The sequence below is a fragment of the Aquarana catesbeiana genome, linkage group LG03 (genome assembly GCF_042186555.1).
Source record: "Aquarana catesbeiana isolate 2022-GZ linkage group LG03, ASM4218655v1, whole genome shotgun sequence".
NCBI classification, from domain to species: Eukaryota; Metazoa; Chordata; class Amphibia; order Anura; family Ranidae; genus Aquarana; species Aquarana catesbeiana.
In genome coordinates, this window is record NC_133326.1 from 10,093,365 (window position 1) to 10,119,840 (window position 26,476).

The 26,476-nt window shown below is 44.0% G+C and overlaps 1 protein-coding gene across 1 annotated transcript in view; it reads left to right on the plus strand.

The window, feature by feature from the left end:
• The window catches only part of CTDSPL2 (CTD small phosphatase like 2), a 62,222-nt gene that overhangs the window by 6,012 nt on the left and 29,734 nt on the right, over positions 1-26,476 (plus strand). Inside the window, exons 2-4 of the mRNA XM_073618254.1 lie at positions 20,703-20,920; positions 22,132-22,270; positions 24,671-24,820. Of these exons, the coding sequence (XP_073474355.1) occupies positions 20,726-20,920; positions 22,132-22,270; positions 24,671-24,820 (484 nt within the window). The 5' untranslated portion in view covers positions 20,703-20,725. The remainder of the gene's footprint in view (positions 1-20,702; positions 20,921-22,131; positions 22,271-24,670; positions 24,821-26,476) is intronic.

Consider the following 26,476-nt stretch of genomic DNA (forward strand, 5'->3'; position numbering starts at 1 on the left):
CCGGCATGTCCTGTTATTTGAGCCTTTCAGTGCCATCCGAGATGCCCGGCTTGTCAGAACTCCTTTGTGCCCGCAGCCTGAGATGACGATTGTCTACGCTCGCTCTGCCGCCTGGCTGACCCGCCTTGGACAAAGCGTTTGGTTCCTTCAGGTTTTGGTTTTACCCGGCCAGGATGACAGCAGGTTGTCTGCGTCTGCTTAACCACCTGACCTCCGAAAGATTTACCCCCCCACTTTGTGACCAGGCCAATTTTATACGATCCAGCATTGCATTACCTTAACTGACAATTGCGCAGTCGTGCGATGCTGTACCCAAATTAAATTGATGTCCCCCCCACAAACACACGGAACTTTCTTTTGGTGCTATTTGATCACCTCTCTGTCTTTTTATTTATAAAAAAAAAAAATGTATAAAATATATATATATTACACACACTGGGGATGGAAAGTATTCAGACCCCCTTAAATTTTTCACTCTTTGTTATATTGCAGCCATTTGCGAATATCATTTAAGTTCATTTTTTTTTTCTCATTATTGTACACACAGCCCCCCATATTGTACACACAGCCCCCCATATTGTACACACAGCACCCCATATTGTACACACAGCCCCCCATATTGTACACACAGCCCCCCATATTGTACACACAGCCCCCCATATTGTACACACAGCCCCCCATATTGTACACACAGCCCCCTATATTGTACACACAGCCCCCCATATTGATAGAAAAACACAGAATTGTTGACATTTTTGCAGATTTATTAAAAAAGAAAAACTGAAATATCACATGGTCCTAAGTATTCAGACACTTTGCTCAGTATTTAGTAGAAGCCCCTTTTGATGAGTCTTTTTGGGAAAGATACAACAAGTTTTTCACACCTGGATTTGGGGATCCTCTGCAATTCCTCCTTGCAGATCCTCTCCAGTTCTGTCAGGTTGGATGGTAAACGTTGGTGGACGGCCATTTTTAGGTCTCTCCAGAGATTCTCAATTGGGTTTAAGTCAGGGCTCTGGCTGGGCCATTCAAGAACAGTCACGGAGTTGTTGTGAAGCCACTCCTTTGTTATTTTAGCTGTGTGCTTAGGGTCATTGTCTTGTTGGAAGGTAAACCTTCGGCCCAGTCTGAGGTCCTGAGCACTCTGGAGAAGGTTTTCGTCCAGGTTATCCCTGTACTTGGCCGCATTCATCTTTTCCTCGATTGCAACCAGTCGTCCTGTCCCTGCAGCTGAAAAACACCCCCACAGCATGATGCTGCCACCACCATGCTTCACTGTTGGGACTGTATTGGACAGGTGATGAGCAGTGCCTGGTTTTCTCCACACATACCACTTAGAATTAAGGCCAAAAAGTTCTATCTTGGTCTCATCAGACCAGAGAATCTTATTTCTCACCATCTTGGAGTCCTTCAGGTGTTTTTTTAGCAAACTCCATGCGGACTTTCCTGTGTCTTGCACTGAGGAGAGGCTTCCGTTGGGCCACTCTGCCATAAGGCCCCGACTGGTGGAGGGCTGCAGTGATGGTTGACTTTCTACAACTTTCTCCCATCTCCCGACTGCATCTCTAGAGCTCAGCCACAGTGATCTTTGGGTTCTTCTTTACCTCTCTCACCAAGGCTCTTCTCCCCTGATAGCTCAGTTTGGCCGGACGGCCAGCTCTAGGAAGAGTTCTGGTTGTCCCAAACATCTTCCATTTAAGGATTATGGAGGCCACTGTGCTCTTAGGAACCTTAAGTGCAGCAGAAATTTTTTTGTAACCTTGGCCAGATCTGTGCCCTGCCACAATTCTGTCTCTGAGCTCTTCAGGCAGTTCCTTTGACCTCATGATTCTCATTTGCTCTGACATGCACTGTGAGCTGTAAGGTCTTATATAGACAGGTGTGTGGCTTTCCTAATCAAGTCCAATCAGTATAATCAAACACAGCTGGACTCAAATGAAGGTGTAGAACCATCTCAAGGATGATCAGAAGAAATGGACAGCACCTGAGTTAAATATATGAGTGTCACATTTTTTTTTTTTTTTTTCTTCATCAATTTTTTAATTTCTTCATCAATTTAGGCCAATATATATTCTGCTAAAAAAAAAAATCTAGATAAACGTATATTAATTTGCGCAAAAGTTATAGTGTCTACAAAGGATGGGATGTTTTTATTTATTTTTACTAGTAATGGGGGACTCTCAGCGACTTTTATAGGTGGACTGCAACATTGCAACGGACAATTTTGACTCTGACACTTTTGCAGTAGTCAGTCAGTAGCCTTAAAGGAAGAATCTGAGCTATGAGTTAATCATAAAAGTATAAAGGTATATAGGAATGTGATTTTATATGGGCTGTGAGTAGAACTGGTGTTTATAAAAAAAAAAAAAAAACTACTGACACTTTGCGGGAACCAGCGACACTAATACAGTCATTAGTGCTAAAAATATGCACTGTCACTGTACTAATGACGCTGGCTGGGAAGGGGGGTTAACATCTGGGGCGATCAAAGGGTTAACTGTGTGCCTAGCCAGTGTTTGTGTACTGTGGGGGAGGAGCTTCTACTAGGGGAGGAGATTTAATTTATTCTTTTGCAGGGACACAAATTCCATTCCTTCCTCGCTGGCAGAGTGGTGATCTGCCTTGTTTACATAAGTAGATCGCCGTTCTGTCTGTCTGCCTAAAGATCGGCGGGTGCCGGCCCACATTGGGCACTGTGAACCCGCCGATCGTCTTCCGCTGTGTGAATTCTCAGCGGAGAGCTGTCACGCATGCGTGCCCCCTACCCGGAAGAGCATATATTTATTATTATTATTATTTTTTTTTATTATTATTATTTTTGTTTTTCCGGCGTAGAGGTGCCGCCCTGTAAAACTGCTAGTTGGTGGACCTCAAGTAGTTAATTGTTTACAAATGTTCATTCCAAGGCCTCATCCAATGTTTGCTCGGCTCCCAAGAGCGCCTTCAAAAAAAGGGGCCTAAAGCTACGTTTTTGCACACGTGTTTCGGCGCGTCAAGTAATTTGTAAAGCTTCGTTTTATTTAAAAAAAAAAACAATAACAAACCTATCATACTTGCCTCCACTGTGCAGCTCATTTTGCACAGAGTGGCCCCCGATCCTCCTCTTCTGGGGTCCCCCGGCGGCTCCTCCCCACATCAGATAAACCCCCTGGGAGAAGTGCCCTCCCGGGAGGTTACCTTGCCGACGCGCTCCTGAGTCCAGCATCCGGCGTCCATAGCCGCTGAATGTATGACCCCGGCGTCCGCGTCATTGGGTCTGATTGACAGTAGCGGGAGCCAATGGCTGCGCTGCTATCAATCTATCCAATCAAGAGCCGAGGAGGACCCCTGGGCAGAGGAAGAGCGCGTCCCCCGCCGGATTAAATTCCAGGGCTCAGGTAAGTAAAACTGGGGGGGCCGGTCACTGCCAGGTGTTTTTTCACCTTAATGCGTAGGATGCACAAAGGTTTCCAACCCCTTTTAATGGATTCCATTGGGCAGAATATTCAGTCTGGCCATTGGAACGAACGAACGGTGCTAAACGTGACCGAGACAATGATCTCCGTTCTGTCAGGGGGAGGAGACAGATCTGCTGTTCCTAATGCTTAGGAACAGCGATCTCTCTCCTCCTCCAGGCAGTCATCGTTCCTCCCCACCCCCAGTTAGAAACACTCCCTAAGGAACGCATTTAACCCCTTGATCGCCCCCTAGTGTTAACCCCCTTCCCTACCAGTGACATTTATACTGTAATCAATGCATTTTTATAGTACTGATTGCTGTTTAAATGTCACTGGTCCCAAAAATGTGTTACGTGTCCGATCTGTCTACCGCAATGGCACAGTCCCACGGAAAAAAAAAAATCGCAGCTCACTGCCATTACTAGTAAAAAAAAAAAAATGTCATAAATCTTTCCCCTATTTTGTAGACGCTATAACTAATATATATTCTTTATTTTTAAAGAATACATATCAGCCTAAACTGAGGAAGAAGTTTTGTTTGTTTTGTTTTTTTTGTTTTTTATTTGGATATGTATTATAGCATTTTTTTTATTTATTTCAAAGTTGTTGCTTTTTTGTTTTTTTGTTTTTGTTTTTTTGTTTTTGTTTTTTTGTTTTTATAGAGCAAAAAAATAAAAACCACAGAGATGATCAAATACCACCGAAAAAAAGTTCTATTTATGGGGGGGGGGGGCAAAAAGGATATCCTCCTTTTTTTTTTTTTTTTTTTTTTTTTTTTTTTTTTTTTGTTTTTTGTTTTTTGTTTTTTGGGTTTAACGTCGCGCAATTGTCAGTTAAAGCGACGCATCGCCGTATCGCAAAGAAAATGGTCAGTAAGGGGGCAAATCCCTCCGGGGCTGAAGCGGTTATTCCAGCCATAGCTGGAACACGGTTTGCAAGAAAGAGAAAATTGCTCCATTCATTTCCCCCATCAACAGTGTTGAGGGAAGTGGGGGAATCCCTCCCGCAGTGCTGTTGTGTTCTGCAGGGGGCGGGGTTAGACTTTTTAGATGGATCGACTTTGGTACAACCAGCCTGCACATAGTCGGATCGAATCTTGGCCGGTCCCCGCTGAACCATCCGAGATTTGATCCATCTGTGGCCGGATTTAAAGTGTTTTTTTTTTTTTCTTAAGCCCGGTGTGCATGAGGCCTAAAGTAGGGGATGAGAAATTTGCTTTGAATCTAGGAGGAGCCGGCTAAAAAAAAAAGTCACCAGTTTAGTTTTTACTAACAAATCTTACGGGTGGGACAACATGTATGTAACATGTATGAACTTCTCATTTAACCCTTTCACAGCCAGTCATTTTTTTGCACACATATTAAAAAAAAAAAAAAATAATAATAATAATAATTTTAGCCCCGAAGATTACATAAAACCCCCCAAACATGATATATTTTCTGAAAGCAGACACCCTAGAGAATAAAATAGTGGTAGTTCTACATTTTTATGTCGCAGGATATTACCACAAAGGTCTAGGAAATTTAAAAAAAAACAAAACACACAAGGTCATTTTAGAGGGCACAAAAACATAATAAATGACCCGATATAATATAAAATCTGGGGGTTGCACTGAGTAGATATCCAACATGTCAAACCTTAACCACTTCAGCCCCGGAAGGATTTACCCACTTTCTGACCAGGCCGTTTTTTGCGATGCGTCATTTTAACTGACAATTGCGCGGTCGTGTGACGCTGTACCCAAACAAAATTGATTTTTTTTTCACACAAATAGAGCTTTATTTTGGTGGTATTTAATCATCTCTGCAGGTTTTTTTTTTTTTTGCGCTATAAACAAAAAAGAGCAACAATTTTGACCAAAAAAACCCAATGTTTTACTTTTTGATATAATATCCAAAAAAAAAAACGAATTTCTTCCTCAGTTTAGGCCAATATGTATTCTTCTTCTACATATTTTAAAAAAAATCCAAATTGGTGTATATTGAGTGTGCGCAAAAGTCATTACATCTACAAAAGATTTATGGCATTTTTTTTTCAGGTTTTTTTTTTTATTTTTTTTTTTTTCTAGTAATGGCGGTGATCTGCATTTTTTTAGCGGGTCTGCGACAATATGGCGGACAGATCAGACACTTTTGACACTTTTTTTTTTTTTTTTGGGACCAGCGAAATTTATACAACGATCAGAGCTAAAAAAAAAAGCCACTGATTATTGTATAAATGTCACTGTTAGGGAAGAGGTTAACACTAGGGGGGCGATCAAGGGGTTAAGTGTGTTCCCTAGGGAGGTGTTTTCTAACTGGGGGGGGGCTGGCTGGGAATAGAGAGAGATCGCTATTCCTGATCACTAGGAACAGACAATCGCTCCACTTCCCTGACAGAACGGGGATCTGCTTTGTTTACCTTGACAGATCCCCGTTCTGCCTCTCTGCGGAGCGATCGCGGGTGGCCGGCAGACATCGAGTGCGCCGGCCCCGCTGATTGGCTCCCCCCGCTAGCAAAAGGGCACTTGCCCACGGATCGCCGTGTACGCGCCCGACGTACGATGGCGGCGATTCGCGCAGCCGAGCCAACCTGCCGCAGTATAACTGCGGCGGCTGGTCAGCAAGTGGTTTAAACATGTCAGTACCCTATATTTTCCATAGGTGCTACTATCAGCTTGGTACCAGATACCACAGTGCGCCTTCAGAGGTCTAGTGGAGTCCTTGCCTCGAATGGTCAGGGCTGGTTTGGCCTACTCAATATTAGGTAGGTGGTCATAAAAGTTATGACTGATCTTTCTCATGCCTTCAAAGGCTATGGTGGGGGGCACACACTGGCACAGTATAGGGCAGTGATGGTGAACCTTGGCACCCCAGATGTTTTGGGAACTACATTTCCCATCATGCTCAGGCACTCTGCAGTGTAGTGGAGCATCATGGGAAATGTAGCTAAAAACATCTGGGGTGCCGAGGTTCCACTGCTATAGGTCATCAGTTTAGCGTTACGGAGGTCTGGTGCTAAAATTATTGCGCTGATTTTGGCGCGTGCAGCGATATGTGTCGCAATTTACGTTTGTAAATGGGGGGGGGGGGGGGGCCTCACATTTTTTTTTGGGGGGGGGGATGTTATATGTTTGGGTGTAACTTTTTACAATTAAAAAAAAAAAAAATTTTTTTTCCCATCTCAGGGGACTTTGTCCCTTATATGTGATATTTTTTTTTTTTTTTGTGACAGGTTCTCTTTTAATGAGTCATCCGGACATACCCCCCAATGTCTCCCCTGTACCCCATGAATGGAATACAATGCACTTCGCACTTCAATACATTCTTTCCTGACCTTGAAGGGCAGGGAAACTGTCGAGGACCCTGGAGTGACGTCACACGTCACACGTCACTTCCAGGTCAACAACTAGAAGGGGAGGAGAGTGGACACGCGCCCGCTCTCTGTGCGTCCCCCTCGCCCCTTCTAACAGGCGGTACCCGCTATGCCCCCCCATGGGCCCACAAATGGGCAAGCGGACCCCGTTATTCAAAGCGGGGGGGGGGGGGTGGAGCATTCAGGCGACAACCCGAAACTTCTAGTCACCATGGTGACCTGTCGCCTGGGGTTTGTCGAGTCCTCACCGACAGAACAATGGCGGGGTGTAGATCGGGGCTGTGTGGTGGGACGTCTGTCTGGCGGTCCTCTATAGAAGAGGATTTCTACTTTTACGGATTTATTTCTAGACAACTTGTAGTTTTGTGATCGCAAAGTGTGTTTTTAACCAGTTGATGACCCCTCTATAGCTACAGGGTGGCCGCCGCGCTGCATCACGTATATAAATGTGATCCCGCACTTGGGGATCTGGGGCGCACATGCGCACCGCCGCCGTCTGCCTGTCAGCAAGGAAGGCATGGGTCCTGTGTTCCTGCAAAAAACAGAGACTGGAAGGCCGTCGTCTTCCTAGTAAAGCACCTCCTACAGTTAGATCAGGGGGTCTTCAAACTACGGCCCTCCAGTTGTTCAAGAACTACAATTCCCATCATGCCTGGTCGTGTCTGTGAATGTCAGAGCTTTACAATGCCTCATGGGATGTGTAGTTCTGCAACAGCTGGAGGGCCGTAGTTTGAGGATCCCTGGTTTAGAGAAACACAGGCTAGGCACACCGTTAACCCTTTGATTGCCCCTGATGTTATCCCCTTCCCAGCCAGTGTATATTTTTAGCACTTATTAGTGTCGCTGGTCCCCAAAAAGTGTCAGTGTCCGACTGTCCGCCACAATATCACAGTCCCGCTATAAGTCGCTAATCTAGTTTAAAAAAAAAAAAACACAAATCCCTTAGTTTGTAGATGCTATTGGGATTTTATTTATTTATATTTTTTTTTATACCAAAATATGTAGAATACATATTGGCCTAAATTGAAGAAGAAATTCGTTAAGTTTAAAAAAAAAAAAAAAAACGAATTTCTTTAATTTAGACCAATGTGTATTCTACATATTTTTGGTATAAAAAAAAATCGCAATAGCGTCTACAAACTATGGTGTTTTTTTTTTTTTGTTTTGTTTTTTTTAAACTTGTCGGTTGTTTTTTGTTTATAGCGAAAAAGTAAAAAACGCAAAGCTAATCAAATATCACCAAATGAAAGTTCTATTTGTGAGGGGAAAAAAAAAGGGCGTAAATTTTATTTGGGTACAGCGTCGCACGACCGCGCAATTGTCAGTTAAAGTAATGCAGAGTATGGCCTGGTCAGGGGGAGGGGGGTGTAAAACTTTCCGGAGCTGAAGTGGTTAATTGAGGTAAATGTGGTTCTCTGTGCAAAGACCACTGACATCGGGGGGGGGGGGTTGTCCTTTCTGTGGAAGAATCTCCTTGTCTGAGCTCTGGGGGGGGGTCAGGTGATTCATTGTTACTCCGATACATCAACATCATAAGGAGATCAATTCCTTTTACTTGGAAATAAACTGTTACAAAGTATTTGAATGGCCGGGTGGGATAAATCGCAGGATCCACAGCGCCAAAACCAGCGCCCGATGTTTAAAGTGATTGTGAAGCTTTATTTTTTTATTTATTTTTTTTTTTTTAAATAACAAACATATCACATTTCCCTCCACTGTGCAGTTCGTTTTGCACAGAGTGACCCCGAACATCTTCTTCTGGGGTCCCCCGGCGGATCCTCCCCACATCAGATAACCCCCTAGGAGAACTGCTCTCCCGAGGGGGTTACCTTGTGGGCACGCTCCTGGGTCCAGCATTTGCGTCCACAAACTCGAATGCCGGACTTGGCTCATCCCCCCCCCCCAAATGGCAGAGATGGACATGTCACCAGTGATATCCATAACTCCAATAGAAATGAATAGAGCGTTCGTTCAGGTCCGCCTGAAAAACTGACACCGTCAACTGCCACATACTCCCCCGTCCCCCGTCCCCAGAAACACTGAAATAAATAAATAAAATAAACAACAAAATTTGTAAAAAAAAAAAAATATACAGTGGGATGTTTTTATGTTTTTTTTTTTTTTTGTTTGTTTTTTTTTTTGCGCATAGTTTATATACTGTTTTTGTGCATGTTTGCAAAATTAAAGTGAGTCAGTCTGGATGAAGTCCAGGGCCAATTTTTTGTCCCAGTCCAGCCCTGTACACGGACGGTATACAAAACGCTGTTTTTTGGGGTTTTTTTTTTTTTTTTTTTTTACCCCCACTGCGTGTGTGTGTGTGTATAGAAAGGGATTAAAGTGCCATCTAGTGGCAGTTCAAACCTTTTTAATAACTCGCAGTACATATCTGACCACATGCAAAATAATCTGCACGGGTGTCCCGGTCCGCCGATGATAGCAGGTCAGGGCCGCTGGAAGAAACGTAGAGTCAGGGGCCGCCCCTAAGCTGACATCACTTCTGCTTTCTACCCACTGGGTCCTGCAACTTCTCCTCCTCCACCTCCTCCTCCACCTCCTCCAGCCTTTCGAGCACCTCCCAGTGGGCCTGATTTGCTACCATCGGCGGACCGGGACACCTATGCAGATTATTTTGCCTGTGGCCAGATATGTACAGTGGAACCTTGGTCAACGAGGGTTTTGAAAGTCGAGCAACTTTTTTTAATCCTGACTCGGTTTGCGACTGTTGTCTAGCAAAACTAGCAGAATTTAAGATAATGGGGTGTGCAGTACCGCATTTGGCCAGAGGTGCGGGGGCGCCGGTGGCATTCGGAACAGTTCGGAAATACTTGGAAACAGTCGGAAATACTCAGTTTCTGAGGCTTTCCGAGTTCAGCCGAGTATTTCTGAGGCTCTCCGGCGCCCCCCCCACCTCTGGCCACATGCGGTATTGCATGCAATATAAGTCAATGCGGAACTAATTATCTTTGTTTTCATTGACTTCTATGGGGAAACTCGCTTTGATATGCGAGTGCTTTGGATTACAAGCATTCTCCCTGGAACGGATTATGCTCGTAATCCAAGGTTCCACTGTACTGTGAGTTCTAAAAAAAAATGTTTTTTTTTTTAAACTGCCCACTAGGTGGCGTTTTAATCCCTTTGTCACAAACACACACGGTGTGGGAAATCGCATGCAATGTGGACAGGCATTGCGCCCCATTTCTGTTCAAATCACATGAGATTGTATGCAGTGTGTTTTGCGGCAATTTTTTTTTTTTTTCTGTATTGACGCAAATTGCACCACAAAGGTATCGGTACTCAACATTTAGCCATTAAAAAAAAAAAAAGTATCTGTGTATCTAGCTGCCACCATAAAAACAATGCAGCAAGTGTGTTATTTGTAGGGAATAAAGGGGGGGGGCTGAAAAGAAAACAAATGCAGCCACCACATCTAAGGACTGGCAAAGCTGCATTATAGAAGATTTTGATTTCAGGTTTACATGTGTGATCCCATCACTTCCTTCCCCTCCTCCTGTACAGAGCTGTGGAGTGTCTGCAGTGAATGGTGCTTTGTACGGCGCTGGTAATCCATACGGTGCAGGGAGTTGTGTTTTTCGGTGTGTGGGTGAGCGCTGAGCTCACTTACATATCCCATTGTATATAAACTGGAGAAGAGGGCGGGGACATGGCAGGAGACGTGTTCCAGAAATTTCCCCTCCGGTTATGTATTCAGAAATGATGAGAAGAGAACGCTCCCCGCCGAGGCTCTGGGAGCTGCTGGATTCCTCTCCAGATGTTGTGAACCTGAGATCGGCATTGGGGGGGGGTCACCAAAACTGGGAGAGTGCAGAATCTGGTGCGGCTCTGCAGAGTAACCAATCGGCTTCCAGCTTCACCTTGTTCACCACTTGCTGACCGGCTTTTTTTGCCACTTTTTGTTTTACAAGTTTAAATCTGTATTTTTTTTTTTTTTTTTTTATTGCTAGAAAATTACTTATAACCTTTTTTTTTTGTTGTGTGTTTGTGTGTGGTTTTTGTTTTTTTTTTTTTGTTTTTTGTTTTTTTTAATGTAGCAGATGCCTTAGGGCAGGGGGTCTCCAAACTTTCTAAACAAAGGGCCAGTTTACTGTCCTGCAGACTTTAGGGGGCGCCGGACTGTGGCCAGTCGGAATAGAAAACTTTCCAGGCATTAGTTGGAGTGAACAGTGCCCCTTCTTTGATATCTAGGGGGAGAACTAGTGCCCCATTGTTGGTGCCAGTGGCATGAATTATGTCCCATCTTTGGTGTCGGAAGGCATCAGTGGGATGAATAGTGCCCCAAGGGGCCAGATAATGGCAGGCAAAAGGGCTGCATCTGCCCCCCACCCCCCCCCCCACCCCCCCGGGCCGTGGTTTGGAGACTCCTGCCTTAGGGAATAAAATGGTGGGTGTTGCAATTTTTTTTTATGTCACACGGTATTTGCACAGCGGTTTTTCAAACTATATACCGCAATTTGTTTGCGAAAGATGATGTTACGCTGAGTAAATAGATACCAAACATGTCGCACTTAAAAACGTGTGCCCACTTGTGGAATGGCGACAAGCTACGGTACTTACAAAATCTCAATAGGCGACACTTTAAACATTTTTCACAGGTTACCAGTTTAGAGTTTGAGGTCGTCTAGTGCTAGAATTACGGCTCTCGCTCTAACGATCGCAGCGATACCTCGCATTTGTGGTGCGAACATCGTTTACATATGCTTGCGTGACTTACTTATATGCGTTCCGTTCTGCGCGAGATAACGGAGGCACGGGGGTGCTTTTAATTTTTTTTAACATTTTTTTTACACTGTTTTCTTTACATTATTTTTTTCACACTTTTTACATATTTATTTATTTTTTTATTTTTTTACACAATGTTTCTTCATTTATTTGTTTTTTTGTTATGTAAAAAAATAAATAAATAAATATCTCTTTTTTTTCCTAATACCAAGAATGTAAACATCCCTTGTAATGGCAATAAGGGATGACAGGTCCTCTTTATGGAGAGATCTGGGGTCAAAAAGACCCCGAATCTCCTCTCTTACCTTTTTAACCACTTGTCGCCCGCGCTATGGTTGAAAGACAGCTACAGCGTGGGCCTAAATTGCCGGGAGGGCGTCCAAAGACGTTCTCACCATTCCCACGCGATGCTCTCCTATTATTTCATTCGGCTCGTGAGAAAGGGTCCGCCTCTGGCTGGGAAAAAAAAAAGATACCGGGGTTATTGCTGATAGCTTTAGCCATAACCCCGATAAACCACTAGAAAATTGCAACGTGCGTGTGTATATGTGTGTTATTTATTTATTTATTTATATATATATATATATATATATAGTCAACAAGTGGTTAAACTTTGACAATAAAACCTGGAAGCTGATTGGCTGCCATTCACAGCTGCACCAAATTCTGTGCCGCCGGGACTGGCCAATGATTTTTTTTTTTTTTTGTGTGTGTTCTAGCATCTGTCCAGCAAGAACAAGTTAACCTTCCCGTCATCGCTATAGCCGAAAGACAGCTTCAGCATCGGCCTAAATTACGGGAAGAGGGCGTCCGTGTTATGTCCTCTTGTGCATGAGCTTCCTGTGCGCCACGCGTGCACCTTGGTCTGTGATTAGCGAGTCAATAAGATCCCATCCCCCTTACCACATGATCAGCTGTCGGCCAATGACAGCTGATCATGTGATGTAAACAGTCGATAATCTGCTTTTCTTTTCCTCGCGCTGACATGAGGAGGAAAAAAAAAAATCGATTACCATCTGGAGTAAGCGGTGCCGCCCACCAGTGCATATCGGCGGTGCCGCCCACCAGTGCATATCGGCGGTGCCGCCCACCAGTGCATATCGGCGGTGCCGCCCACCAGTGCATATCGGCGGTGCCGCCCACCAGTGCATATCGGCGGTGCCGCCCACCAGTGCATATCGGCGGTGCCGCCCACCAGTGCATATCGGCGGTGCCGCCCCACCAGTGCATATCGACGGTGCCGCCCACCAGTGCATATCGACGGTGCCCACCAGTGCCGCCTACCAGTCTATATCGGCAGTGCCCACCAGTGCCGCCTACCAGTCTATATCGGCAGTGCCGCCTACCAGTCTATATCGGCAGTGCCCACCAGTGCTGCCTACCAGTCTATATCGGCAGTGCCCACCAGTGCCGCCTACCAGTGCATATCGGCAGTGCCCATCAGTGCCGCCCACCAGAGCATATCGGCAGTGCCGCCCACCAGAGCATATCGGCAGTGCCGCCCACCAGAGCATATCGGCAGTGCCGCCCACCAGAGCATATCGGCAGTGCCGCCCACCAGAGCATATCGGCTGTGCCGCCCACCAGTGCATATCGTCGCTGCCCATCAGTGCCGCCTACCAGTGCATATCGTCGCTGCCCACCAGTGCCGCCTACCAGTGCATATCGTCGCTGCCCACCAGTGCCGCCTACCAGTGCATATCGTCGCTGCCCACCAGTGCCGCCTACCAGTGCATATCGTCGCTGCCCACCAGTGCCGCCTACCAGTGCATATCGTCGCTGCCCACCAGTGCCGCCTACCAGTGCATATCGGCAGTGCCCACCAGTGCCGCCTACCAGTCTATATCGGCAGTGCCCACCAGTGCCGCCTACCAGTCTATATCGGCAGTGCCGCCTACCAGTGCATATCGGCAGTGCCCACCAGTGCCGCCTACCAGTGCATATCGGCAGTGCCCACCAGTGCCGCCTACCAGTGCATATCGGCAGTGCCGCCCACCAGAGCATATCGGCAGTGGCCATCAGTGCCGCCTACCAGTGCATATCGGCAGTGGCCATCAGTGCCGCCTACCAGTGCATATCGGCAGTGCCCACCAGTGCCGCCTACCAGTGCATATCGGCAGTGCCGCCCACCAGAGCATATCGGCAGTGCCCACCAGTGCCGCCCACCAGAGCATATCGGCAGTGCCGCCCACCAGAGCATATCGGCAGTGGCCATCAGTGCCGCCTACCAGTGCATATCGGCAGTGCCCACCAGTGCTGCCTATCTGTGCCCATCAGTGAAAGAAAAATTTTGTTTGCAAAATTTTATAACAAGCTGTAAATTGTTTTTTTTTTTTTTTTTTTTTTTTTTTTTTTTTTTCCAGGCTATTTTTTTTGGTTTAGCAAAAAATAACACCCCCCCCCGGTGAATAAATAACACCAAAATAAAGCTCTGTGTGTGTGAAAATAATGATTAAAAATGTCATATGAGTTCAGTGTCTGATGACCGCGCAATTGTCATTCAAAGTGTGACAGCGCTGAAAGCTGAAAATTGGCCTGGGCAGGACGGGGGGGTATAAGTGCCTGGTAAGCAATTGAATTGATTTCACTTTTTTTTTTTTTCCTAAATTGCAACCAGATGTAATCGGAGTACGGTGTGTGTGTCGGCACTCATCTCTCACACACCACTTGTATATAAATGTGAGCAGATGGGTAACTGACCATGGATGGAAATTAGGAAAAATATGTTGTGTATGTGATGTGTTTCTGTTGCTATGGCAACTGGATTAAAGTCACCTCTAGACAGGATGTCCTGCTCATTACCCCCCCCCCCCCCGCACAGATCTGCGGTCTGCTTGCTCTTGGAAACAGCAACTTGACTTGTACTTAACCACATAAAGACTAAACCTTTCATTGACACTTGTTGGATTCAAGTTAAAATCAGTATTTTATTTGCTAGAAAATTATTTCGAACCCCACCAAACTATATATATATATATATAATTAGCAGAGACCCTAGAGAATAAAATGGCAGTTGTTGCAATGTTTTATGTCACACGGTATTTGCACAGCCGCCTTTCAAATGCAGCTAAAAACTAAACGGTAAAGGAGCTCCGCCCACCGCTGCAAAAATTAAAAACCAGCAGCTACACATACTATATACATACTATATACATACTATATACATACTATATACATACTATATACATACTGCAGCTGCTGACTTTTAGTAATCGGACACTTACCTGTCCTGGAGTCCATCGGCTGTCGGGTGCTGCCGCCGCCATTGACAGTAAGGGAACCCGGTTCCCTTACTGCCAATGGCATTACAGCTTCACTCCGTGTCCCTACTGCGCATGTGCGAGGCTGCACTCCTCTCTCCTACTGGCCCAGAAAGGTGCCAAATGTGGCACTGGAGGGGGGGGGAGGAGGAGGAGACAAATGAGCGAAAGTTCCACTTTTGGGTGGAACTCCGCTTTAAACTTCCCTCATTTACAGACCGAAGATCGTTCCTTTGATCTAAAGAACAAAGCGTTACAATGTTTATAGTTTTAGCGACTGAGAAATGTTGAGAAACTTGGCAGGCTGCCTGTTTTTTTTTTTTTTTTTTTTTTTTTTACAGCTGTCGGCTTGCATAGAATCGGGAAAATGCTTCAAGATCGCGAGCTGGGAAGAATCGCGATCTCGATTCTTAACTATTGCTCGTGCAGCTCTGCTCTACCTTCCTTTTTTTTTTTTTTTTTTTTTTTTTTTTTTTTTGCGCTATAAATAAAAAAGAAAGAAAAAAACTAGTTTTGGGGAAAAAAAAAATTTTTTTTAACTTACTGCTATAAAGAAAAAGTAAAACATCAAATTTCTTCGTCAATTTAGGACAATGTTTATTCTGCTACATATTTTTGGTTTTTAAAAAAAATCCCAATAAGCGCCTATTGATTGGTTTGCGCAAAAGTTATCACATCTACAAACTATGGGAAAGATTTATGGAATTTGTTTTGTTTTTACCAGTAATGGCGCCAATCAGCGACTTATAGCGGGACTGCGATATTGTGGCAGATAAGTCGGACACTTACTGAAACTTTTTGGGGACCGGTGACGCCAGTACAGTGATCAGTGCTAAAAATATGCACTGTCACTGTACTAATGACACTGACAGGGAAGGGGTTAAGCATCAGGGGCGATCAAAGGGTTAAATGTGTGGCCAACTTGTTACTGTTTTTACTAAGCAATGTGCTTTGCAGGAAGAAAAAAAAGTCAGAAGAGAGGTCTGTGTTTGTTTACCTACACAGGGCTCTCTTCAGGAATGTCTGGTGCCGATCGTCGGGTGCCGGCGACCAATCAGCAGCTGGCACCCTCTGATTGGTTTGTGTTGCAGCACAGCCAGGGGCAGGTGGGACGCACGCTCCCTTACCCCGACGCACGGATCACGTACTAAGTACAGGTATAGATATATATATATATATATATATAGATATATATATATATATATATATATCTATAGATATATAGATATATAGATATATATATAGATATAGATATATAGGTATATAGATCTATATCTATATATATAGATATATATATATTCACAAAAGTAAGTACTCCCCTCACATTTTTGTAAATCTTTTCATGTGACAACACTGAAGAAATGACACTTTGCTACAATGTAAAGTAGTGAGTGTACAGCTTGTATAACAGTGTAATATATATATATATATATATATATATATATATATATTTTTTTTTTTTTGTGTGTGTGCTGTGTGTATATATTACTTTTTTTTTTTTTTTTACATATAAGTGAATCCTTTTTTTTTTTTTTCCCATATAAAATCTTTGGGGGTTCTAAGTAATTTTCTAGCAAAATAAATGCTGATTTTCGCGTGTAAAGTGTCGGACTTGGCCTGGTCTAGAAGTGGTTAATATGTACGATTATTCGTCCTGCGTGTCTCTACACTGACAATCGAGCGTCCTTTCCTGCAATCCTTTGTGTATGGGCAGCGACTTTTCCATTGGCGGCTTTTTGTATAAACGCGATCTGCATCTATTGAAGAAATCTCTTCATTCTGTGGATGTTTTATTTGTGGAGTTTTACAAATTGTGTTTTTTTTTGTAAAGCGATGGGAAGCGTGATTTGTAAATGCTCGTGTACGCCTTCCCTGGAAGTGAGGAGCTGCTCTCATGCTAATCGGTGTAAAGCGGGGCTGGACAAATCATGTTGCTATGGTAGCTAAGAAATATTCCTGACAACAGAGAGGAGCCCCCCCCCCCCAGTATGGAGTATTTTCTGGGTACGGTTAGAACATTTAATCACAATAGAAGCCGATCGTCGCTGTGCCGTGCCGCAGACCCGTGTGAGCGAGGATCGGGCTGCAGCTCCTCGCTCCCTTCATTGTTCTGTAACTCCGATGTAAATAGAAGGGAATGGCTGGGCGGCTGTGTCTCCTGATCTCGCTGTGCTTTGCTATGGTGGGAGAAATGTGCAGCATTGTGATACCGTACAGAAACACAAGTCCAGACATAGAACTGGTGGCGGCTCGCAGTCCGCTCTCTCTATTGGAGGAGAGGTAGGTCACTGTCCAGTGTAGTGATTAATGGGGCAAGGTTGTCTCTGGTGTTTGGACTGCACTTTCCAACACCATCAAAGAGATGGTCAGAGACTGCAGACATGGTACAGGAGATGGTCAGAGACTGCAGACATGATACAAGAGATGGTCAGAGACTGCAGACATGATACAGGAGATGGTCAGAGACTGCAGACATGATACAAGAGATGGTCAGAGACTGCAGACATGGTACAAGAGATGGTCAGAGACTGCAGACATGGTACAAGAGATGGTCAGAGACTGCAGACATGACGACACAGGAGATGGTCAGAGACTGCAGACATGATACAGGAGATGGTCAGAGACTGCAGACATGATACGGGAGATGAACATGAATATTCAGTGTCTGAGGCAACACTCAAGTCCAGGATAGGCAGTCTATGGGCATGATACAAGAGATGGTCAGAGACTGGGGGCATGATACAAGAGATGGTCAGAGACTGCAGACTTGATGCAAAAGAGAAAAAAGCAACTCCTGCGCACAGGTGGATCACCATATATAGTATGTAAACACAGGTCTTGCTGCCCTCAAGAATGGGGATCCTAGTAGAAACCGAGATAAAAAGAAGACAAGGGCGCACCAGCCTTGTGCATTAACTTTTTAAAACCTTTATTAAATAAAAAATGGTAAAAGAAATGACTCACAAGCGATTGGTGGAGGAGGCACAACATAGAATCGCACCGGTAGACAGTCTGTGCGTTCCTCCACGACCCCTGGAAGGATTCGCTCATCCCAAGTCGCAGACTGTCTACCGGTGCGATTCTACGTTGTGCCTCTTTTTTTCTTTTTATTTTGACTGTAGACTTGATACAAGATATGGTCAGAGACTGCAGACATGATACAAGAGATGGTCAGAGACTGCAGACTTGATACAAGAGATGGTCAGAGACTGCAGACTTGATACAAGAGATGGTCAGAGACTGCAGACTTGATACAAGAGATGGTCAGAGACTGCAGACTTGATACAAGAGATGGTCAGAGACTGCAGACTTGATACAAGAGATGGTCAGAGACTGCAGACTTGATACAAGAGATGGTCAGAGACTGCAGACTTGATACAAGAGATGGTCAGAGACTGCAGACTTGATACAAGAGATGGTCAGAGACTGCAGACTTGATACAAGAGATGGTCAGAGACTGCAGACTTGATACAAGAGATGGTCAGAGACTGCAGACTTGATACAAGAGATGGTCAGAGACTGCAGACTTGATACAAGAGATGGTCAGAGACTGCAGACTTGATACAAGAGATGGTCAGAGACTGCAGACTTGATACAAGAGATGGTCAGGGACTGCAGACTTGATACAAGAGATGGTCAGAGACTGCAGATATGATACAAGAGATGGTCAGAGACTGCAGATATGATACAAGAGATGGTCAGAGACTGCAGACTTGATACAAGAGATGGTCAGAGACTGCAGACTTGATACAAGAGATGGTCAGGGACTGCAGACTTGATACAAGAGATGGTCAGAGACTGCAGACTTGATACAAGAGATGGTCAGAGACTGCAGACTTGATACAAGAGATGGTCAGAGACTGCAGACTTGATACAAGAGATGGTCAGAGACTGCAGACTTGATACAAGAGATGGTCAGAGACTGCAGACTTGATACAAGAGATGGTCAGGGACTGCAGACTTGATACAAGAGATGGTCAGGGACTGCAGACTTGATACAAGAGATGGTCAGAGACTGCAGACTTGATACAAGAGATGGTCAGAGACTGCAGACTTGATACAAGAGATGGTCAGAGACTGCAGACTTGATACAAGAGATGGTCAGAGACTGCAGACTTGATACAAGAGATGGTCAGGGACTGCAGACTTGATACAAGAGATGGTCAGGGACTGCAGACTTGATACAAGAGATGGTCAGGGACTGCAGACTTGATACAAGAGATGGTCAGAGACTGCAGATATGATACAAGAGATGGTCAGAGACTGCAGACTTGATACAAGAGATGGTCAGATGGTCAGAGACTGCGGACATGATACAAGAGATGGTCAGAGACTGCAGACTTGATACAAGAGATGGTCAGATGGTCAGAGACTGCGGACATGATACAAGAGATGGTCAGAGACTGCAGTTTTGATACAAGAGATGGTCAGATGGTCAGAGACTGCGGACATGATACAAGAGATGGTCAGAGACTGCAGACTTGATACAAGAGATGGTCAGAGTGTGGACACACACATATCATCCCTGTAATGCGGTGAAGTTGTCCTGTCCCCTTAGCAGAAAAACACCCCCAAAGCATAATGTTTCAAATGTTTGATGGTGGGGATGGTGTTCTTGGAGTCATAGGCAGCATTTCTCCTCCTCCTCCAAACACGGCTTGTTGAGTTGATGCCAAAGAGCTGGATTTTGGTCTCATCTGACCACAACACTCTCCCCCAGTTCTCCTCTGAATCATTCAGATGTTCATTAGCAAACTTCAGACAGTCCTGTACATGGGCTTTCTTCAGCAGGGAGACTTTGCGGGCGCTGCAGGATGTCATTCCTTCACGTCGTAGTGTGTTACCAATTGTTTTCTTGGTGACTATGGTCCCAGCTGAGATCATCCCTTTGCGAATAATCGCACCAACTGTTGTCACCCTCTCACCAAGCTGCTTGGCGATGGTCTTGTAGCCCATTTCAGCCTTGTGTAGGTCTACAATCTTGTCCCTGACATCCTTGGACAGATCTTTGGTCTTGGTCATGGTGGAGAGATTGGAATCTGATTGCTTCTGTGGACAGGTGTCTTTTATACAGGTAACAAGCTGAGATTAGAAGCACTCCCTTTTAAGAGAGTGCTCCTAATCTCAGCTTGTTGCCTGTATAGAAGACACCCGGGAGACAGAAATCTTGCTGATTGATGGGGGATCAAATACTTATCTCACGCATTAAAATGCAAATCAAATTATAACTTTTTGAAATGTGTTTTTCTGGATATTTTGCTGTTATTTTGTCTCTCACTATTAAAATAAACCGACCATTAAAATTATAGACTGATCATTTCTTTGCCAGTGGGCAAACGTACAAAATCAGCAGGGGATCAAATGCTTTTTTTTCCCTTACTGTGTTTATGTATGTGTGTATGTGTGTGTGTGTGTGTATATATATATATATATATATATATATATATATATATATATATATATATATATATATATATATATATATATATATATATATATATATATATATATATATATATATTACAAAATGCAAATGTGGGAAAGAAAAGGATTCACATTTTTGTTTTAAATATATATTCTTTTTTTTGTTATTTGTTTAACACACACAAAATATATATATATATATATATATATATATATATATATATATACATATACATTTTTTGTGTGTGTTGTATGTATTAAATGTTTTTGTTTTTTTCCCCCCATTTGCAGATTTTGTGTCTGTAAATCGTTCGATGTTATCATATTTGGGTTTTTACGGACCAGCTTTTTAAAAAAAAAAAAAAACGTAGATGAAGATTTTAATATTTTACACCCTTGCACATTATTATAACTTCTTTGTATCGGTGGGCCTGGGTGTTTTCCGTTTCTTACATATAATAAGTGTATATCCTTCTCTTCCATTTTGCAGCTTTTATGTGGCTCTCATAAAAAATGAGGCTCAGGACGCGGAAGGGGTCTCCGCGCAGCAGTCACGGGCCTGCCGGGCGCACTGCTCGCACCAAGAGGAAGCACTCGGAGGAGGAAGAGGAGGAGGAGAGCTCGCCTCTGGGAGGAGACAAGCTGCCCAAATCCGACACCGGTTTACTTTCTACCATAAAGAATTTCATCAAAGGCAGCACAACGAAGGTAAGTGGACGTTGGAAGTGTATTTATAACTCTGCAGGTCCACCTTGGCAAAGTGGGACCTCTTCTTCTGTTGGGAATGTTTCTGGAAGGCCTCATTCACACAGGCAATGCTACACCTTACACCCGCGTGAGGGCCATGTTTACCCAACCGATGGGGTGCACCGGTGTTCCATGCATCTTCATGCAGACAGTCCCGGGCATCTTCATGCAGACAGTCCCGGGCATCTTCATGCAGACAGTCCCGGGCATCTTCATGCAGACAGTCCCGGGCATCTTCATGCAGACAGTCCCGGGCATGCCACTTGGGGGGCACAACAGCTGCACAGCCACTTCCCCCCCGCCCCCCAATGTGACATCTGTGCGGGTGCACGGACCTGAATGCAGATGGTGTGCGTTTTTAGTCTGCACCCCCCCGCAAGGATGTCAAATTGGAAGATCTGAATCCCTCTGCACGCCTACAGGGGGATGCCCGGAACACCTGTGCATCTCCGGGTAAACGCAGCCGTTGCAGGGGCGTAAGCTATAGTACGCCCTTGTGAATGAGGCCCTCTGACATGCTGGGAGGGCCGGTTCACACCAAAGAAATGCAGTCTGGATGCAGTTTTGATGCGTTCTGAGAGAATAAAATGGTGGTTGTTGCAATATTTTATGTCACACTGTATTTGCGCAGCAGTCAAATGCAATTTTTTTTTTTTTTTTGGAAAAAATAACTTTAATGAATTAAAAAAAAAAAACTAACCAGTAAATTTAGCCCAATTTTTTTTGTATAATGTGAAAGATTTTATGCCGCGAGAATCGTGATCTTTATTCTAAGGAAAAAAAAAAATCGTGATTCTCATTTTGGCCAGAATCGTGCAGCTCTAGTATTGGTGCATCCCTAGGTTTACTGCGTTCCAGTACAGTTCAATGCAGAAAAAAAGGAAGGGTGTGCTTTTTTTTTTTTTGTCTGGAACTGCCTGCACTGGTTACCATGTAACCCGCTTTCCATGCGTTTTTGATGCAGGAAAAAAAAGGACTTGACTGCATGTAGTGTGAACTGGCCCTGAAGCATCTGGTCATCGTCGTCGCTCTCCCCCCTCCCCCCCCCCCTTCCCCCCACCCCCCCCCCCCCAATCGGTTGAACCTACAATGACGGTGCTTTCCCGATTTTGGTTTTGCGCAAAAGAATTTTCATGACCGATTTGATTTTTTTTTTTTTTTTTTTTTTTTAGGAGGATCGTGAGAATCCCCCAAAGAGGAGTCGGTTGGAGCGTGACCTTGACCACAACCTCATCACCTCAACTCCACGTACCGGTGATAAGCCGAGCAAGCCCATCGCCCGCGTCAGACGGAAAAGTCAAGTCAATGGAGGTTTGCTGATTTCTAAGCTCATCGATTTTTTTTTTTTTTTTTTTTATTAGCGATTTGTAGTAAATTGTTTAGAAGCACCTGATCTGGGTGATTAAAGTAGAACTCCAGGAAAACCACCGCTCGCTGTTTTACCAAAGATTACATTTTAGATTGGGTAAGGATTTTTATTGCTGCGTGTGCCTTCCTCTTACCGTGACGTCACTTCTGGTACAGGGGGTCACAGAGACAGGAAATGAGGGAAAATCTCCCCAATGTGGTTATAATAACAACATTGAAAAATCCTAAAGCATCCTCGAGATCGGAACCATGTATGGGCAAGGCTGAATGTACCCAAGTTGATTGATTGAATGTTACATGCGATTATTACTAGCAGCGGTAATCGTGTTTTCCCGGCGGGGACCGTCCCTCTGCTTTTCTATTAGAAACTGACCACACTAGGCAGGAGAGCACATAGTGATCGGTTCTCTAGCCATGCTGGGAACTCGGTGTGCTCTCCTCCATTGATCAGACTTGTCCTGACACCCCGTCCCCGCTGCACAGCCATTCACTGGGAAGCTCGGTGCCCCTGCTGTCCCCCCAAGCTCTTATGCGGCTGGGAACAGAGGTCATGTGAAGTTGTGTTTTTTTTTTTTTTTTTATATGTCTATACACAAATGTTCCCCTTTTCTATTTTAAAGGGTTTGTAATCCTCTCATGTTGGTGCATCCTATGCATTAAGGTGAAAAAACTTCTGTCACTGATTGGCCCCCTCAGCCCCCCGTTTTTTACTCACCTGAGTCCTGTGATTCACACGCCGGAGACTCGCTCTTCCCCTCTGCCCGCTGTCTTGGCTCTTGATTGGATAGATTGATGGCAGTGCAGCCATTGGAAGGGAATGATGCCGGCATGGTGCCTGTAGGGTGCGGGCATCATCCCAGTATAACCACTGAAACGGGAGGACGTCCATATACGCCCTCCCGGCGGGAAGTGGTTAAAGAAAGGGGATCAATATATTTTTTTGGGGGTTAACAAAAACTTTAATAGTCAGCAGCTACAGGATTTGTAGGTGGTGATTTCAAATTTTTCTTCTTCCTTTTTTTTTTTTTTGTTGGGAGTCTGGAGCTCCTCTTTAACCACTTCCCGACCAGCCGCCGCAGTTATACTCTGCGGCAGGTTGGCTCCCCTGGGCGAGCCGCCGTAGCTATACGTCAGCTCGCTTTCAGACCACTAGGGGGCGTGCAAGCGCCACCGGAGTCGAAGGGGAGTGCACAGCGATCGCACCACACAGAGACAGAACAGAGATATGTAAATAGGACAGATCTCCATGCTGTCAGGGGAGAGGAGACTGATCTGTTGTTCATACTAAGTAGAAACAACGATCTGTCTCCTCACCCAGGCTGTCCCAACCCCCCCACAGTTAGAATCAGTCCCTAGGGAACACAGTTAACCCCTTGATCGCCCCCTACTGTTAACCCCTTCCCTGCCAGTGTCATTTATACAGTAATCAGTGCATTTTTATAGCACTAATCGCTGTATAAATTATGATCCCAAAAAAAGTGTCAAAATTGTCCATTGTGTCCCCCACAATGTCGCAGTCCCGATTTAAAAATTGCAGATCACTGCCATTACTAGTAAATAAATAAATAAATAAAAATGGCATAAATATTGCCCCTGTTTTGCAGACGCTAAAACTTTTGCGCAAACCAATCAATATACGCTTATTGCGATTTTTTTTTTATTTTTGTAAAAAAAAAAAAAAATTAAGTATACATATTGGCCTAAACTGAGGAAGAAATGTTGTTTTTTAAACATTTTTGGGGATATTTATTATAGCAAAAAATAAACCATGTTTATTTATTTTCTTTTCTTTTTTTCAAAATTGTCGCTCCTTTTATTTTTTGCGCTATAAAAAAAAAAAAAAACGCAGAGGTGATCAAATACCACCAAAAGAAAGCTCTATCTGTGGGGGGGAGGGGAAGGACCTCAATTTTGTTTTTTTTTTGTACAAAGTCGCACGACCGCGCAATTATCAGTTAAAACGACGCAGTGCTGAATCGCAAAAAATGGCCTGGTCATTAAGGGGGCAAATCTTCCGGTGCTGAAGTGGTTAAATTGAACATAACCCCCCCTACATGTGTAACCTTCACCCCTATACCCTCTTTAGAAGGAGCTGCTGTCCTGTGTTTTAGCACCTTTTTTTTTCTTTAAGATGGAAAAAATTGGGGAAACCCTCAAGTGCTTTGGTTGGGGGCGATGACTAAAATACACATTAGAATACAGAAATCATAAATACAATAGAAGCACACTACATTGTGACTGATTATCTTGGAGCCGTCTCTGTAATTGTACCCCGTTTTTATGTTGCCCTTCTTTTGGCTGTGTGTCTTCTACTGACTGTTCCATTTATTTCTCATCATTTAGAAGCAGCAAGTTATGAGCTGACGTCTCAACATGTGAAACAGAATGGAAAGCTGGAAGATGTGCCTCCAACAGGCAGCCCACCCAGGACCACGCTGCTGGGGACCATTTTCTCTCCCGTCTTCAACTTTTTCTCACCAGCAAACAAAAATGGTGGGTTGCCGCAAGACTGCCAAAAAAAAAAAATACATTTTTAGTTTTCTCTGTCTCCTTTTATATAGTACTGACATCGTTTTCAGACTGGTAACCTTGTTAATCTTAACCACTTAAGGACCGAGCCTCTTTTTGAGATTTGTTGTTTACAAATTAAAAACAGTTTTTCTAGCAAGAAAAAAAAAAAACTACTTATAACCCCCAAACATATATATTATATATTTTATATATATTTTATATTATTTTTATTTTTTTTTATATATATGTTTGGGGGTTATAAGTAGTTTTTTTTTTTCTTGCTAGAAAAACTGTTTTTAATTTGTAAACAACAAATCTCAAAAAGAGGTTTTCTGTGTAAATATAAATTTATATACATTTTGTTTTTGTTTTTTTAAATTGTATATAATTTTTTTTTTTTTTTTTTTTATAACACCCTAGAGAATAAACTGGCAATACTTTCTGTCACACCGTATTTGCGCAGCTGTCTTACAAGCGCACTTTTTTTAAAAAAAAATACACTTTTTTTTTTAATTAAAAAATAAGACAACAGTAAAGTTAGCCCATTTTTTTTTTTTTTTTTTTTTTTTTATATATTGTGAAAGATAATGTTCCACCACGTAAATTGATACCCAACATGTGACGCTTCAAAATTGACCCCCTCAAAGGCCGGATAAAGTTAAGCAAAGGGCCACAGTTTGGGGACCGCTGCATTAAAGAGAAGCTCCAGTCTGGGTTAAAACAATTTAGAAGTCAGCAGCTACAAATACTGTAGCTGCTGACTTTTAATATAAGGACACTTACCTGTCCAGGGATCTGGTGATGTTGGCACCCTGAGCTGATTCTTCATTTGGCTTCAGGTGTAAGGTGCCGGCATCTTCGCTAAGGGAAACCAAAAGTGAAGCCTTCAGGCTTCTCAGCTGGTTTTCTACTGTGCGTTCAGGAGTCTGAATGGTCCCGCCGTCTTCTGGGACCCGTGTGTGTCCTAGAAGGCAGCAGGGGGAAGGAGGGGCCAGAAAGAGATTGCCGCAGCGATCTTACCCAGAAGTGGGAGTGGGTACCTATCAAAGCCCTCCCAACGTGCCAAATGTGGCAGTGGAGTTGGGGAGGGTGCGAATACCCGGAGCTTCCCCTTTTTGGGTGGGTTTAAGGTAAAAAACCTTCTGACTTTGGAACCACTGGCCATTGATGGAAATATAGATTACAGTAATGCATCAACAAATAAGAAGTATAAGTATATATTTCTGCTTATCCAGTCATCAAGGTCAACGCGTTTTGCCAAATTATGGCTTCTTCAGGACCTGATATATTGAGAAGGCATCAACAGGTAAGGCAAGCACATGGGGCCCAAGGATCTATCTCAGGGGCACCAGGACCACATCCACTAATGAGGACAACAAACGGAAACTGTATAGCTGAGCAACAGACCCACAAACCAGTATAATCTAATTAATAGTGTAGCCCAGGTTGCCCTTAACGTGGTCCAGCAGTCATCAAGCTGGTGTTGCAGAGAGGACACCCACCATACTGCCCTGAACAGTGAAGCTGTCTGTTGAACAGTAGGACTAAAGCTTGTCAGGTTTGTCTAGCCTAGGCACAGGTAGATATACAGAGCAGAAGCTTGGTGTGTCTGGTAAAGGAGAATCGGGGGCTCGGCGT